Source organism: Pseudorasbora parva, chromosome 9 (assembly GCF_024679245.1).
Source record: "Pseudorasbora parva isolate DD20220531a chromosome 9, ASM2467924v1, whole genome shotgun sequence".
NCBI lineage: Eukaryota > Metazoa > Chordata > Actinopteri > Cypriniformes > Gobionidae > Pseudorasbora > Pseudorasbora parva.
In genome coordinates this window covers 4965051-4983160 of record NC_090180.1, presented here as the reverse complement: position 1 = coordinate 4983160, position 18110 = coordinate 4965051, and the positions used below count along the sequence as shown (strand labels likewise).

Below are 18110 nucleotides of genomic sequence, written 5' to 3'. Positions count from 1 at the left end.
ATGCATTTGGTGACAATTACATACATTGACGTACAAAAGTATGAGATCACAAGTGTTTATTATTGTTATTAATATAATAATATTTTATATTAGTACGTTTTATTATATAACAATAAAATTTAGTACAATATATAATAAAACATTTATTTTAATATATTACCCACCTCCCAAAAGTGTATGTATATATGTATTAGCATAACAACATAAAAATATCAGCTTTTTCTGTAATTAATGTCTTAATATTAAGTAGATTCTACTTTGGTTTTTAATGACAGCAGCACTAAAAACTTTTATATTTATTTCCTTGTTTAAAGGTACAGTGTGATTTTAGCGGCATCTAGTTGTGAGATTGTGAATTGAAGTTTGAACCTCATTGTATATGTTGTTTTGACCCCCTTTAGAAAAAAAGTCCCTTTAGATATTTTTCACTCCACCTCATTCAGAAAAAAAGAGAAAACACCATCTTTGAATCACATGTTTTTAATTACATTCTTGAGATTGTTTATGCTTATTCTCTTCTGCTTTGACAGACAAACTTGCACAGGCATATAAGTCGATCATATGTGCGTGGCAGCTATCTAATAGGAGATATATATAGGAATAAATAATATATTTAAATAAAAGAAATGATCAAACGGACACCTGATTAGAATCATTTTTGAATAGCAGTCATAGTGAGTGGCAGAAATTCATATTCAGCTACATTATTATAGATAGCGGTTGATACATCTCAAAACAAAATTATAATACATCAGTAGTTTGTTAGAAACACTAAATTTAGATACACACCAAGCACCACACTGTGAACAGAAACAGTCTTGGTTATATGTCCCTCTGTACTTACATTGATGAAAAGGCATTTATGAATAATGAGTAAATTGATAAAAGACAACTTTCATTCTCGCAGAAAGCAAACGATGATCCCCAAAGAGACATTTTGATTTATATGATTGACTAAAAGTGCAGTTGTCTTTGCTCTACATTGTTCTTAGGGATTAAATACATTTCACATGTTACTTTTATCTGAAAATGAATGTTAAGGTTCTTTGTGTATATTAAAAGAGATCGCTCACCCAACAATTATCATTATTTACTCACTCTCATGTCATTCCAAACCTATTTTGAATTGATTCCAGCTTTAAAATGAAAGTCAATGGGGTTGAAAACAACATTAAACGCCACTTGTGACAGAATAATGATTGTTTTGGGTAAACCATCACTTTAAGCACTATTGGATGAATATTTATAAGAATATAAAACATAATCTGTTCAACTTTGGTGCCTATGTGCTCTAGTGCCTAGTTGGTTCACTCTAAAAGAAGGTGCAAATTGAAGCAAACATGCAGAGTATTACACCAAGACCACCGGCTTTTAAAAAATCCTTCATAAAAAAAATAAAAAAACATAAAATAAAATGTTTCAAATAAAAATACATATTTACCACACTTCACTACAGTGTGTTTCTGTTGCTATCCTGATTGTCAGTTAGTGGGAGGCCCTTTCTTTCTGGCCATTAAGCTTTTTCTTTTCTTTTTTTAGGAGAAATTATAAGTTGAATAGAGAAAAAAATATTTGGCAGCAAAAAAAAAGGAGCATCCTGCATTAACCAGCCCTTTAACAGCTAAACTACTCTGGTCCATGTTGGAGGTTGACAGGAAACATTGTGAAATTTCCTCCAATGACCCACTGGGATGGAGCTTCGCCGAAACCAGCCACTATCACATTCCCCTTGAAATACACAACTAACCTCCCTTCCAAAGATTGACTTTAATAGCAAAACAACTGAATCACACCAGCAAAGTGAAACAATGGAATACCTTCATCACTCTGGACCTTGCCCTGTAAACCCGACGTTTATCCTCCCACCCACATCCCATCACAGAGGGAAGCGGACGCCCCTCTGAATAAGATCAGTGGCGCCCCAGTAGTTTGGACAGTAAACCTGAAGAAGGTTTGCTAGGTTTCGACGGATCTGCGTGGCTTGCCCGGTCCAGCCCCAGCTCACCTTCCAGCTGTTCCAGCTCTGATTGGTCCAACAACTCAAAGTCCTCCGCCTCACTGTCTGATTCCTCATCCAGGGCCTGGACCAGCGCAGGTGCGATCGCCGCCTCCAGGCGTTCCTGCATGGCCGCGGTGACGGCTGCCGAAATAACGTCTCCGGCCAGCCTCTGCACAATCTCCAGGGCCTGGACCGCAGGTTCTTCCTCTGGCTGCGTGGACCTAATCCTGCTCTGATGGGCCGGAGGGGTGGGCATCCCAATGCTCAGGTCTTCATCATCCTCTCCATTCGTCACCAAGCCATTGTCCAGGGAGGGAAACTCTGGGAGTCCACCGGTAAAGACTTCCTCGTCACTTCGCGGGTCTGAGTCTATATGAGATGCATCAAAAAAAATAATATAGAAAACACATTTTAAAAACTATACTTGAAAATTGTATTCAACTGGAACATAATTTGTCTAATATCTAATATTAAATGTCTCGAAAACCTTATAAGCCTTATTCGGATGGTACACAGTAAAAACCTTAATGTTAAATTAACTCACCTCAGAGATTATTTAAGTCCAAACTCCAGTGTGTTAAAAAGTTACACTAAAGCAGTGTTAAAGTTACCGAAGTATAATAATTAAGTGACTGAGTGATGATTGACCATTAGTGATGAACACCTGCTGTTAAAAAGTAGATTTACTGAAGGAAACACCCGTTTCTTTCTAATTTTATCTTGGTTTGTCTGGCTGCAATAACGTCATTACAGCAGTCATACACAATCTCATTAAAAAAAAAACAAGGGTCAAACTAAAACTAAAGCAAACATCAATCACCATAATGGTGACCTAAAATTGTGACTTAAATTATTCTGCTTGTTAACATCAGGTGTTCATCACTAATAGTCAATCATCACTCAATTAACCACATTAAAATTATCTTATTAACTTGAACTGTTTCAGTGTTACTTTTAACACTCTTGAGTGTGGACCATAGACTGTAAAAAAATATGGACGTAGTGTCGAGGAATTTCAGTTTGCATTACTTCCGTATTGGCTTCAAGAGAGATCGTGGGAGGTTGCCACTTGGTGTGGACTCAAACTCAGAGGAGTGTTAATTAAACACTGGGTTTTTTGCTGTGTAATTGTTTCTCACGTGGAAGTCCGTAAAAAGAAATGTCCATGCCACCTCAGTGATATAACTCGTGCATTCGGATAATGATTTATTCACGGTGGAGGAGTGAGTTTTGTGATCCTGCACTCCAGGGAACCTGCTCACATGCTCAATAACATGATTGTATGCTGTAAATAAAATGTCATATGCTTGGTATAATAATGCACATTTAATTTAATAATAAGAAAATAATATCCTAACTATTTTTAAATCTGTTTAAAAATAGGAAGATATACTTGTATAGATGAACATTATAGTTTAAATGGTTTTCTGTCTTGTATTTTGTTTTAAAATAAAGGACATAATTTTATTCCACATGGAAATGAGCGGAAAAAGTGAATATTGTACAGCATCTTTTTGTAGGTAAAGTAAACATAATGCTGCAGTGATTTTAACATGTATTTCAAATGTTTACGTGCTTTTCTTCTTTTTATTTTGTGCGGTGATGAAATATATTGCTCTAGAACCGTACAATATCTAAAGACCAGCTTTAATAAATGAAGAAGGACTTTCTAATATAGAGGCCTGGCATATATTTTACTACTAATAAAAAAATATATAATTTATGTTCATATATAGGATTCAAAAGTTTGATGTAATACAGATTTTTTTTGTTGTTGAAAGAAGTCTCTTTTGCTCACCAAGGCTGAATTTATTTGAACTGTTTAATTTTTATTTGAAAATATAATGCAATACATTTTATTCCTGTGATGGAAAAGCATCATTTCTCAAGTCTTCAGTGTCACATGATTCTTCAGAAATCATTCTGAAATGATGATTTGATGCCCAAGAAACGTTTAACATTATTATTAATGTTGAAAATACTTGTGCTGCTATAAAAAAAAAAATTGAAAAAAATTATATATATATATATATATATATATATATATATATATATATATATATATATATATATATATATCAGATCAGATTTAGATTAGATTATATATATATATATAGTAACTATATGGTCACTTTGGGTCAATTTAACGCGTTCTTGCTAAATAAACGTATTACTTTAAAAAACATCTTACTGACCAGTAATATAATATGGTAGAATATACTAGAATTAAATGTGTAAAGATATTTCTCTCTTATGTACAGTATGATTTATCTGTTATCATCTGTTAAATAAATAAATAAAGTTTCTGTTCAAGTTGAATGATGCCAATGCTGTCATTTGATCTGCCAAATCATCCACACACTTAACGTACTTCCTATTCATACATTTCTGTGAAGGATGAGAAGCTTACCTTCAGAGTTCTCAGTCTGTGGTGTGTTTCCCTCCGAAAGGTTGAAGGTGCCATTGTCTGTCCACGTTACTTCAGAGACCTCGGTGTCTGATATAGACAACTCTTTGCACACAGTGGAGTCCATCTGTAATAGATCTCTCAATATCAGCTCTCACACAGACAGGAAATGGACATATGTGTATTATATTATTGGCATCTCATGACACCCAGTGGCACATGAGAAGCGTGGGTGTGACCTTGGGCACTGACCTTGGGGAAAAGTGCAGATAGATCTGCTTCAATGCTCTCTCTCTCAGCTTGTGACTGGAGTATCCTCTTCTCTGGAGCAGGGAAGGAATATGGAGAATGCAATTCAGGAATGACTTCAAATTATTGCTGTCAAATCAATCACATCTAACATAAAATGTGTGTTGTGTGTCTGTGTATACATATATGAATTAAATATTTCATTTAAAATGGAAAGGAATCAATAAAAATACTTCAGTGTAGTTGAAAAACTAAATGCATGGAGATGCTCCAAATCAGTTATTTATGAGTTTCCATGCCGTGTTATATTTGCATTATTTAAATACTAGTATAGCATTTATAAATATTTTTTCATATTTTGAGTTTTTGGTAAATATTTTGCTGTAATTTATATGAATTTCATTTTTAGGCTTCTTAATATTAGTACTTTAGGCAACATTTACAATTTTTTTAATCTAATCTATTTTTTTCCCAGCTTATTTAAATTAACAATAATTCAATTATTTTGAATAACTTAATTTTAATAAGAGTTTCCATGATGGTTATGAAGGTATTGGAGCAGAGCTATGGCTTTTGTAGTAAAACAAAGGAGTCTAGTTAAGATGGCTGTGAGGAAGAATATGCTGCTGGTGATGAACTACACTGGAAATAATATCAAATTTAAAAAAAAAAATTTGTAAGGACATTTTGCATGTGAATGTATTTGAGACTCACCATGATTCTCCTTGATTTTCTGAAGAAACTCGCCCACTCCAAAGTCCAGTTTCTGCAGAACTGGTTCCAACCACATCCCAAACTCATGTGACGACACCAAAGGCCAGAGAAAAATGCCCAGCACTGCAGTAAACAGATGCACAAACTATTAATGTGGGTGTCACACTCACCAGTGTGTTGTGAACCTGCTGACTGCTAGGAAGAAAGAGAAACCAGAGACTGAGTGAGAATGTCGTCCTGGTTACATTACTAGGAATCCACTATCACATGACAAACGGACTGTTGGATGTCCTCGGTGTGCTGGAGGTAAGGCCAGGAGAGGGTCTGCTGTCCCTCGATATAAGTAGCATGTTACATGAACTTAAATGAAAACGTAGACAAAAACTATTGATTATCATCTTTTTTGTTTGTATGTAGGCTCTAACTTACCACTTACCTAAGATGTATGAAATAACAACCCCTGGGATGTAACGTCCAAGTATTGCCAGAAAAGAACACATACTGCACACCAGCAGACAGAACTGCAATCACACACAAATTCACAATGGAAAGATGATATTAAATACCTTCGGAAAGTTAATATAATCTGTGATGAGCTCCATACTACATGCAATACATTTAACTTAAATTATATTAAAATTAAAACTATAAATAATAAATGAATATAAAAATTGGTATTGAATTTTAATAATAATATATGATAATATTAATATGTGAATTACTATAAGACCACTGTAAATCCTTTAAAAATAAACTACTTAAGGCAAAATGGTGATTAAAATTGTGCAAATGTAGAAGAAACTGAGACTTGATACCCAAGATAGTTACCCTTATCGTGACGTGGATGTAAAAAAAGAACACGTCATGCGTCATCTACTCAAATCCATCATACCTTGCCAGGATTCTGCTGCTTAAAACAGGAAGTCTCCTCAATGAACAGCTTGAGGCTTGTCCAGAAGTCTGTGAATGGAGATGCAGACTTGCCCTCCTGGACAGAATCAATGACCTCCCAGCTGCAATTAAAAAGACATCATTAATGATGAACCAGAAGTAAATCTGATCATTTCTGAAAAACAACTACATTCATTCACTCATTCATACTGCATATCTGTAAAACACTTATAATGCAATATGATGCATATTTCCTCTAAACCTCTGAAACTATGTGATATGCCAGTACATAATATGTTTAAATCCATGCTTTGGAAGCTTGAAATGATTCAATGTTAATAATAATTAAAAAAATATTAATTTAGTCCTTAGTTCTTGAGGCTTAGTCATGTAAATCAAATTAAAATGTGTGATATAACATTTAGCCTACATATAAAGGTGACATAAATAAGCTACAGTTTTTAGACTGATTACATCACAGTCAATGATTTTACAAAATCAGGTTTTTAATAAACAAATGTTAGTCTATAACATTAGCTCGACAGTATGTGCACGTTTGAAGCTTATGGAGTTAACGCTGCATGTGTGAAATAGTTCGCCGTCTGAGTGATGATTGCAGATATGCACAAAAGGATTCTTCTCACTTTTAACTACAATGGGTTCATGAGATGACAATACCTGATTTATCTATGAGAATTATTGCACATTGAAATGCTTTGCATATTTGAGGAAACCATTCGGATTTTATACAAATATATGATCACATATTAATGGATTTATAGGTCCTTAACTCATGACTGACATTAACAAACATATCATTAAATCACATAAATTACTTTTTATAAGTCTTTGAGTCAGCTGGGATCAAAGTAAGACTCTTTGATTAAAATAAATCACATCTGACGCTATATGGAAAGTTTATATTAAGTTAAATATTACGTTTTTAATTCTTTAAAAAATAAACCATGGGCAGCTAATAATAACAACCTGTAAAATATTTCTTTGGTCAAACATTTGGCTTACAATGAATAAGTATGACTTTTAGAAGGAGGCATCTGAGAATTTCTTGGCACTAGATAAGCATCTATTAACAGGCTGCCTGTTAATGCCTTTTATCTCTGGTTATGCGCCCTTACTCTTGTCCCCTCACAGCTGACGCCCCATAGATTTCCCATGACCAAAACAAACCAAACAACGCCACCTAGAGTGGGCAAACGTGTCCAACTTTTCAAACTGATCGACCTCAAATGTTAGCAAAAATACGCTACACATAACCCAAGCAATTAGGCAGCCTCCTACAGATCAGCTAGAGCTGCATTTCCTCCAAAAGGTCATAAACCAGTCACCTCCAACATTGCAGAGGCATATTTTCCCCACCGGAGGTTTCCTATTAAACAGGGCGCATGGGGTGCATGTGACTATGAGGCAACAGAGCTCACATTAGCATTTCACCATCGACCATGTGGCAGATACAAGCGAAAGTGCCAGAGAAAGTGCAGCTCAGGCTTGCCCAATCCAGACCAAAGCTGGAGACTGGAGACCAATGGGGTGTAATTCTCACATGATACTTGTAAAAGTGCGATAGCATTTCATGTTACATCTTTCAGGAAATCTGGTTTGTTGACTGACGCCATGTGGTGTTTGATAGTTAAAGTGATAGTTCACTTTAAAATGAAAATCCTGTCATCCTTTACTCACCTTCAAATTGTTTCAAACCTGTATGAATTTCTTTCTTCAGCTGAACACAAGGGAAGATTTTTGAAGAATGTCAGTAACCAAACAGTTAACTGGAGCCATTGACTTCCATAGTAGGGAAAATAAAATACTATGGTAGTCAATGGTTCCAGTTAACTGTTTGGTTACTGACATTCTTCAAAATATCTTCCCTTATGTTCAGCTGAAGAAAGAAATTAATACAGGTTTGAAACAACTTGAGGGTGAGTAAAGGGTGACAGGATTTTCATTTTAAAGTAAACAATTCCTTTAATACTATTTGAAATCCTACATGTCTGCTACTGGTATATATGTTGCTTAATATAATGTGAAAACACAAAAAGTTAATATTTGCCGTCTCAAGCAAGTCTTAAATCTTTTAAAAACAAAGATAATGTGTAAAGCCTCTAATATCTCTGCAAATACCAACAACAGCTGATTCTAGATTCTGAAACAAACCGCTGGACTAGCTGACTCCCATGCTAATCGCTAAAACAACACAGAAAGCTACTTGTCTGACACTCAAACAGACCTAGAGACAGGGTACTAAAATAGCCCAAAACAAACAGCTGAGGAATGACAGTTAAAACCCACAGTGTCCCTTAATTTGTACAATAAGGGCAGCAGAAACACTGGCATTGCAAATTGCAGTATTTTAACAATGCTATTAGCCTGTCTGTGGTTCTGTCCACTTCATCTTCATCACACATGACTGACAGTTTCCATCGCTGTGTGGCATACATGCACGTACCAATACCTTTACAGTCCTTGTGCCAGTCAACATGAAATTCCCAATAGCAAATGTTCCAAAGCAGAGTCACCAAGGAGACCGCAAGGCCCCTGAAGCATTGATACATGATGACTGACATTTATAATAATTCAGAAGCTCATTTCCAAAACATGACACGTGTGATTAAAGCAAGATTCTTCAAAGAAGAATATTAATCAAAGTTTCACTTGATTAATATAACATGTTTAAAGTAAAATTGTATAGTATATTATATATATATTTCACATAAAATTAATGCTTAGTTTTCAAAGAGTTAACAACTGCTCTGTCTTTGTACCAGTTTCTTCAATACCATTTCTTTTACCTTAATGCTGATCCATGGTCTTCAGCAGTCATCTTAAGATCTCTAGGTTTCAACATGAAAAGCCTTCAGAAGGTAAGTCAGAAGGTGAGTGTGTCAGTGATACGTTCCAGAGTTCAGGAGTCACAAATGAAGCGTCTCATGAAGCCACACGAGCTAGTGTTTATGTTGATCAAGGCCCGAGCGTCACTATTTCAACCAGTAAGGTCTAAAAATACCACATAGTCACATAGCATTCCACCAGACAGACAGCTCACATACAAACACCCCATATAATACCCCCTTAATACCCCCTCTTCACAGAACGAGCCCCTCTCTGAAGAGTAATTGGAATGACACACATTTTTAGTTTGACAAAACTAAAAATGATCTCTATACAGGTACATGGGTAGCATTTTTACTGGAAAACTATACTTCCTGATGTCACACAAATCTATAAGCTCTTCTCATTGATTTGTTAATTTAGGGTTTCATGCTTGTTATAAAATCTTATACTACTGAAGAAACATTTATTTATAAATTAATTATATTGTACATACAGAACTGCATATTATGTAATTATTACAGTATATCTCAACAATGTCATCCTCAATATCATCAAGCAAATGAAAAAAACACTATAAGCAAACCTTCAGACAGTTCTCAGGACTATGGTTATTCACAAATCTACACATGGGGCAGGTTGTCACACTTCCATTGGAATGAGTTTTAAAAAATAATAAAATGTATTTATTTATTAATAAAATATTTATTTTTCTTAAATGTCTGTTTGTGGTAGGTTGTCACCCTTTGTCCATTATTTACATGTTTTAAATTGTATTATATTATTCTCAAAAATGACAGTTTTAGGGCAAATTGTCATTCATTTATTGTCTTTTTTCATTATTTACATGTTTTTTAAAAGGTATAAAATCATACCATTTATTAAGTAAAATATTTAATGGCCAATCTTTTTTTTTTACATTTTATCTTTTCATAATTATTTTATGGTTTACGTTTGGCTGAAAAGCCTATAACATGCTGTTTAATGTCAGGTTCCATCGGCCCAGCTTACCCCACAGCATTTCCTGCTAAATAATGGTGGATAAGTTCAACAGCTTTTTTGTAAGACTTCATGGTATATTGACTTTTTAAAAATGAACATTTCCAGAGAAATATTCAGTGGAGTAAAAAGTGTGAAACCTTGCCCCGTCTTCCCTGTATATACAGACAGTAACTGTCTTCTTATTTATATCACTTCTTTATTTATCTTATTATTATTAGGTCATTTGACTGTGACGGAAGCAACGTGACTGGTCAGTTGGTCAGCGAACAGCTAATAACAGTAACCTAACCATCCCTCAGCCTTCCTCCAATGGCCCGCTGAGTCTCAACCCACACCCTTTGCAATTTATGTGATGTGATTGGCTCCTTGGTTGGGGCGCTCAAAATTCCTCCCAATAAGAGGTGAGGAAATGTAAGAAAGGATTACCATCACTCTTGGACGCACAAATGGCTGTGTCATTCTACTCGACTTGCCACACACAGGCACGTATAAGTCTGAAACATAAACTCAAGTTTCACAACATGACATGCTACCACAGGACAAAACAACCCACTAGACTAGAGTATATACACGTCACAATCCAGATAAACAAAGCGTTTCATCATGAAAGTTGACAAATATTAGAACAAATTATTGCACTGTGTAAATATAGCAAAACCCAGAGCTGACGTCTAGAGAGAGATCAATGAGGTGTGAATACATTTCATCAGATGACATCTTTTGTTTCATCTTTTCAGGAAATCTGGTTGTTGACTGACGCCATGTGGCAAACATGTCATCACACAGCACTAGTAAATATGTTGTTGAATATTATTTTGTGAACACTAAAAAAGTAAGCTCTCTCAAGCAAGTGTTAAAACTTTTATTTTTTTAAACTTTTTATTCACATTTAAAGGAACACTCCACTGTTTTTAGAAATAGGTCTTATTCAACTTCTTTCCTACATTTAGATATGTGGGCAAATGCATTTTTTTGTCTCAGTGCATGCGTTGTTTTAGTTTGGCAGGGTCGCCGCTAGCTTAGCTTAGCATAATGAATGGAATCCTATGTTGCCAGCTAGCATGCCCCAAGTAAAAGTGATCCAAAATAAACAGTTATTTCTAAAAGCTCTTAATGTGAAACTACAATCAGCTTTAAATGTCATGTAACGTCTATTAAAAAAATACATCACTGTAATCCAACTTAATTTCAGTATTTCAATTTCTTAATTTTTGCCTGCCATTTCAACTTTTTTAAATCTTGCCTAGTTAACTTAATGAATTTGTTAACTTATTTTGATGAGTTAAAGTAATTTAAAACCATTTTGGCATGACTTATTGATCATATCAGTTCTTACAGAACTATATAAAGTAGGGCACAACATAATGCTATGGGGGGGTGGCAGAGTTCAGAGAGAAGATCCCGGCGAAGACAACTGTTGAAATCGGACATCAACAGCAGCCGGAAAAAAAATGAACAAGCTGAGGCAATCCAGCAGCTGTTGGTCAAGTACTCAAGGCTTTAATGAGGCCTGCCTAACTGATGATTACTGCTCTGGCATCTCACCCGCTGGAGCACAATGGTGCCATTGCATTTGTTTCCACCATAAGCATGTAAACAATGACAGAGCAACTCCGGTCAAAGTACAGCATGGCGCAACCCAGATTAAAATAATGGAAAGCCCAAGGCCAATGATAAGCAGTATTGGATAAATTCATCAAGCCTTCCACTAATCCAATACTTAACAAATTTAGGCTGACTTTTCAATGTTCTCATATGCAAAGATTTAACGAAAATATTGATTATGTAATGGTTGTTTTTGACCTGGACACAAACCAACTCATCTGAAGAAAGGTCACCAGTGTCGTGCGTTGATGCGTTTCGAGCAGGTCAGGAGTGCTTTGTTAGATTTCTTAATTAGTCTTGACTCTTGATCGCACGACAGGCTGGATCTCACTGACATTTCTAAGCACATGACAGGCTTTATGGATTGCTGTATGTCATCAATAATGCCAATAAGAGGCATAGGACACCCTCTAGTGGTTACAGGTTGGACTGTAGCCGATGTTTAAAAACCATTCAGATTGGTGAATTTGTGCAATTTCATATACAAGTTGGTGGTTTATTATTATAATAAAAAACTACACTAATGTTCAAAAAGTTTAGGGTTAATATTTTACAAATAAATAAATGTATACTTATCTTATAAATTGATCAAAACTGATTTATAATGTTAAAAAAATCTATTCTATTTAACACAAAGTCTGTTCTTTTTAACTTTCTATTCATCGAAGAAACAAACATAAAAAGTGTATCATGGTTTCCACAAAAAAATAAATATAACCATTTTCAACATTGATAGTCAAATTCAGCTTTGCTATTAAATGAATAAAACTATTAAATTATATTGTAAAATTAAAATAGAAAACAGTTAATATTAATATTTCAGTTTGTACTGTATTTTTGACCAAATACATGCAGTGAGTGTAGGAGACTTCTTTCAAACACATTCATAAACTTTTGAACCGTTATGTGTATTAGATGTGTGCATGCTCTAAATGTACCTGCTTGTCATACTCTTCCATAGAGCAGCTCCTATAAGAGAAAAATGAACATCAGTGGGATCGAATATATCTTCTTATGAGTAAAGAGACACATGACATGGAGCATTATGGGATGAAACAAACCCACACCTCTTGATCTGGAGAGAGCCACATCTCTCATGGGCTGAATTATCACAAAGAGAGCTACACACACGGAGATAAGGCTGAACACTCGACAGGGACTGAGGGAAACAAACCTGCAGAACAGAAAAAACAGGAACAGGTTTCTTATCTATAAACACATGCATTATAGTCAACAGTCATCTAACTATCATGTTTGTGTGTGTAGTGCCTGTTTTTAAGATAAATGCTGAGAGGTTATCTAAATCTGTCATCATACCTTAGAGAACATTAAACAATTACACTCATGTTATTTCTGTTTACAAGTTACCTCTTATGTAAAATCATGTGCTTTGAGGGTGACATTAATTCCTAAAGAACACCAGATTACTACATTTACGGTCATGTTAACCGAAATACTCGATTTATCCACATTCAAACTAAATCTCTTTAAATGTAATGCAATGAATGACATTGACAGCTTTTGTACGTGCAGGAAAATGCATGAGAAATATTTTTCAAATATTTACTCAAGTTATGCATGGGAAACAATTAAGCTATCCTGTGCACAACATATAGCACTACATCTGTAGCCAAGTCCATTGCAACAGAGGAAATGGTCAAGGGAAAATGCCTTAAGCAAAAATACTGTTAGGCCTGCTGATTTAATTCGATTTAATGTAGTGCACTGGAAAGCGATAAAGACTGACCTATATTTTTTAATGCAACACTTTATTTAAACTCCAGAATCATGATTAGATGAGAGTATGTGATATTTGCAATCATGCATTCAAGTGATGTCATCAAAATATGTGAAAAGAAGAATACGCTGCGTCATGTGTCTCACCAGAACGCTATATTTGTAGTTAGGAAGAAAGCGGAAGTCCATAATGGTCTTTTCCAGTTAATCAGCTTTGATATACGACCCAGCGGATAATTGCCTGCAGGGTGTCGGTCTTCCTCTTTCTCCGCCATCTCTCCTCCACCTGAGTTGAGTGATCGGGAGGAAGTCTCGCCCAGCGGCTGCACCTCAGAAGCATCATCCGGGCTGCCGCATCCACCCTGATCATCAGCCATAGCAAACGACCGCGAGCCCGCTCGACGCTCCTCACGCGCACTGCCGGCTGATATTTATTTTGTTGTTGTTTAGTCGCTGACGTCACTCAGAGGCAGCCCCGGGTTGCTGTTGGGAACTCTTACGTCATCGTTAAGTCAGCTGTGTGAATTACACCTGCTCCAGGTTTACTAATGCATGCGGCTTATTGCTCGACCTTAAGCCAAATTAATGTTTTCCTTGATTTCATTCGCATTGCATGGAAGTGACAGGCTACAATATTTTCTTGTATTCTTCTTCTTATGCGAGTTCATCATTAGCCATCATTCTAAAGCTTTTAAAATATATTATTCTTTATCCCTTTAACTGATCTTCGGCCTTAGCCTACTTTGTTCTACTTTGTGAGAAAAACCCAGTCAAAAGAAGCAGCTGAGACAGCTCTATTGCTCCACCCCCTGTCTGCCTTTGGAGGGACGGGCATCAGTTTGCACACTGCACACAAAGAATGAAGTTGCTGATCGGTCATCAAATAATAGGGTCAAACATTATATCAGTTAGGTAGAGAATCAAACCATAATGTTGTAGTTAATATCGTGGAGTCTAAACAATACAAATATGACAAAATATAAAAGAAGTACAGAAACACCTGTTTGCCATAATTTACCAAAAAAGTAGGCCTATGCGTGACCGTGCTGTTGACATGTCTGTTAAGGGTTAAACCCGCGCAACTATTTCGGTAATATCTAGGTCATCTAAGATTTTATTTATTCTAAAATATGAATGCGATCAATATCTCTTTAACCACTAGGGCGCAGTGTACATTTTGTAATAGCAGAAGTAGCCACTTAGAGTGGAAATAAAAATAATATAATAAAATAGCCTGTAAAAGACAAGTATTATTATTTGTAATATCTAAAAGTTGTTTCTGCTAAGACCGTAGGCTATTAATCTCTGTCATCGGTCGAAAGTTAACACGATTGACAGCTGCTAACACTGGTGACAGTCAAAGAATATTTTATCTTGGCTGTAAGAGCTCATTTTAAGACTAGTTATGAAAATGTTTGCCCGAAAGGTCTTTAAAATATGTTATTGATCATTATTGCACTATGCAGAGATCAATACTGTTCTTGACTCATTGATCAAATCTTAGTAAAAAGGATTTTTGCTTAAATACTTATTATCATTGACAGCCTTGAAGAATTGCCATATTAAGCTTAAAACTACATTAATAAGTAGGCTTATTAAAGCTGTTATATTATTTTGAGAGGTACAGTAAGTTAATATCATGATTGACGTGTTACAATTAACCCTATAACCACTTTAGCCTTTTGCCATTTTATCTCTTCAGCATATAATAAATGCCAGTGTTGTAAAACAGACGTAGATTCCAATAGTCAGGTTGCTATAGTCACATAAAGGACTGAAATACATCAGAATATAGCAACGGTAAGAGTTTTCATTATATATTCAAACTATATTGCCAAAAGTATTGGAACACCCCCTCAAATCATTGAATTCAGGTGTTCCAATCACTTCCATGGCTAAAGGTGTATAAAATCAAGCACTAGGCATGCACACACTTCTACTAACATTTGTGAAAGAATGGGCTGCTTTCAGGAGCTCAGTGAACTCAAGCGTGGTACTGTAATAAATTGCCACATGGGGAATAAGTCCATTCGTGGAATTGCCTCACTATCAAATATTCCATGTCAACAGAAGCAATTGGGAAAAACAGCAACTTGGCCACAAAGTGGTAGACCACGTAAAATCACAGAGCGGGGTCAGCACATGCTGAGGCACACAGTGCGCAGAAGTTGCCAACTTTCTGCAGAGTCAATAGCTACCGTGGTGTAAAAGTACGCCACCACTGGATTCTTGAGCAGTGGAGATGTGTTCTCTGGAGTGGAGAACGGGACTAGAGTTGCCAGGAGAACGGGACTTGCCTGACTGCATTGAGCCACGTGTAAAGTTTGGTGGAGGTGGGATTATGGTGTGGGGTTGTTTTTCAAGGGTTGGGCTTTGCCCTTTAGTTCCAGTGAAAGGAACTCTTAATGCTTCATCATACCAAGACATTTTGGACAATTTCATGCTCCCAATTTTGTGGGAACAATTTGGGGATGGCCGCTTCCTGTTCCAATATGACTGCGCACCAGTGCACAAAGCATCGGTCCATAAAGACATGGATGAGCAAGTTTGGTGTGGAGTAACTTGACTGACCTGACCTCAACCCGACAGAATACCTTTGGGATGAATTAGAGCGGAGACTGTGAGCCAGGCCTTCTTGTATGCATGTAAAGTCCAACATCCCAACTTGTGTGTGTGTGTGTGTGTGTGTGTGTGTGTGTGTGTGTGTGTGTGTGTGTGTGTGTGTGTGTGTGTGTGTGTGTGTGTGTGTGTGTGTGTGTGTGTGTGTGTGTGTGTGAAAGAAATGGCAATCAAGTGTCAGTGAATTCTCATTTCACATGGTAAAATCTCAGTAATACCTGACTTTGAGAGACATGCTCAGTGAACAGCAATGACCTAATTTCTGATGTTGCACAGTGAACTGTGCACTGCTGACCTGGCTGGTATTCAAATTCACAGTTTGAAACAAGTTTAAAGTAAGTTTAGATAGATTTATATTATTGATAATTCTGAACGTAAAGTAATTTCAGACAAATATCTTCCTCTTTTTGAATAGTGTTGCATTGAGCAAGCAAAATCAACATTGTGTACCAGAAAGTGTGGAGCCACTAATTGGACTGAATTTCAGTGGCAACAAAAGCCCTGGCTAGAAAATTCCAGCCCTGGTTTTACAGGGCCTGCTTTGTTGCAGTGTTTGTTCTCTACTGCTGTGTTAACAGTTATCTTTTCGGTAGTGGCCTCTCCCCACCCTTCCACACTGTGCATGAAAGGTTCCTCAGCACAAACCCGTCCAGAGCCTCTGTGGCACAGTGCAGGCGATGCTCCGTTCGGCATAGGATGCAATCCAGACACCAGGACTGGCCCAGAAGCTGCCTCGCAACCATGTTCCCACACAGCTTTGATTACAACCAGCCGATGCGAAAGCGTTGAGAGGAAGGAGACATGATGGGACAGCTCCCGGAGGATGTGGTGGGTTGCTTCACCACAGAGGAACTGGAATGCAAAATCTGCTACTGTGCTTACAGCCTTTCAAGTCGACGGCCCAAGGTCCTTGAGTGCTGCCATTGTCTGTGTGCCAAGTGCCTTGCAAAAATCCTCGATTTAGGTGAATTCTCTCCGAATGCAGTGGTCTGCCCTTTCTGCCGCTACATCACAGACCTTCCCAGAGAAGCCGTGGATAGTCTACCAGATGAGTATAACCTGGTGTCAGCGTTGCTGTCCGTCCAGGCACGGAAACATAAGAACCTGAATGACACCCAAGGTGAGATTCTCCTCAATCCCAGGCGCCTCAACTCCCTGGTGGGACACTCTGCTTCAGCTTCCCCCACCTCCATTCGCTCCAATTACGTGGTGATCACCATTATGGAGCCTCGGCAGGAGTCTGTTATACCTGGCCCAGGTAGGGATTACCGCTCTTCCAGCCTGGACTCCATGGCCTCTGTTATAAATAGATGGACAGTGTGGAACTGTGCGGCCCTTTTGTGCCAGACTTCAGCACGCATCCTGGTCTGGCTGCTGGGGCTTCTGTACTTCAGCTCGCTGCCTCTGGGTGTCTACCTGCTCATCATGCAGCACACCACAACTGGGGTGTTGATGGTCAGTCTGGTACCTGTCAGTCTTCTCATTGTCATGGTGTACGGCCTTTGCCAATGCCTGTGTCGTGAGATTTGGGACTGTGTGCCACCGTAATGACCAAAGCAATAAGTGTTATATTTGATGATTGGATGTGCTAACGGTCCTGCTAGTTTGTGGGAACTATGAATTCTGCTCACGGATAAACAATGTAGGTTACAGTGAACACTGAAAATACAAACCATAAAAGAGCACATATTTCATTTAGTATCAGACAAATCAATGTCATATTAGAATACGTAAAACTGGTATCCACATCAACAATATATACACCACATGTCTGTATATGATTTTTGAATGTGCCTTTTCCTGGAGTGTCAGTTCAATAACTCTAGGCTTAGGCCTATACCGATGTACATTTTCTCTGTCTGAATAATTAACAAACAATAACTCTGTTTTTATTTTATTTTTTAGATATGCAAGTCATTGGACGTTTGCAGTATCACATACTGAATCATGGTTTGGCCGCATATTTTAATAGTTAATTAGTTTGACTTTGCCATTTTTCATTTAGAACACAAATGCATTTGATGCATGAACATGTCAGAA

General features: G+C 36.9%; 2 protein-coding genes across 2 annotated transcripts; one reads left to right on the top strand and one right to left on the bottom strand.

Annotated features, from left to right (window-relative positions):
* Window positions 1-464: 464 nt before the first annotated feature.
* Window positions 465-14221, bottom strand: retreg1 (reticulophagy regulator 1). The gene is made up of 9 exons (XM_067453584.1): window positions 13599-14221; window positions 12782-12888; window positions 12653-12683; window positions 6262-6382; window positions 5806-5890; window positions 5370-5492; window positions 4659-4729; window positions 4410-4533; window positions 465-2368 (listed from the first exon to the last, which is right to left on the bottom strand). The coding sequence occupies exons 1-9, from the start codon at window positions 13826-13828 to the stop codon at window positions 1911-1913; spliced, it is 1350 nt and encodes a 449-aa protein (XP_067309685.1). The 5' UTR covers window positions 13829-14221; the 3' UTR covers window positions 465-1910.
* A 2312-nt stretch (window positions 14222-16533) lies between these two features.
* rnf182 (ring finger protein 182) lies at window positions 16534-17745 on the top strand. Its single transcript, XM_067452998.1, has one exon. It carries the CDS (start codon window positions 16872-16874, stop codon window positions 17616-17618), a length of 747 nt encoding a protein of 248 aa, XP_067309099.1. The 5' UTR covers window positions 16534-16871; the 3' UTR covers window positions 17619-17745.
* Window positions 17746-18110: the final 365 nt, after the last annotated feature.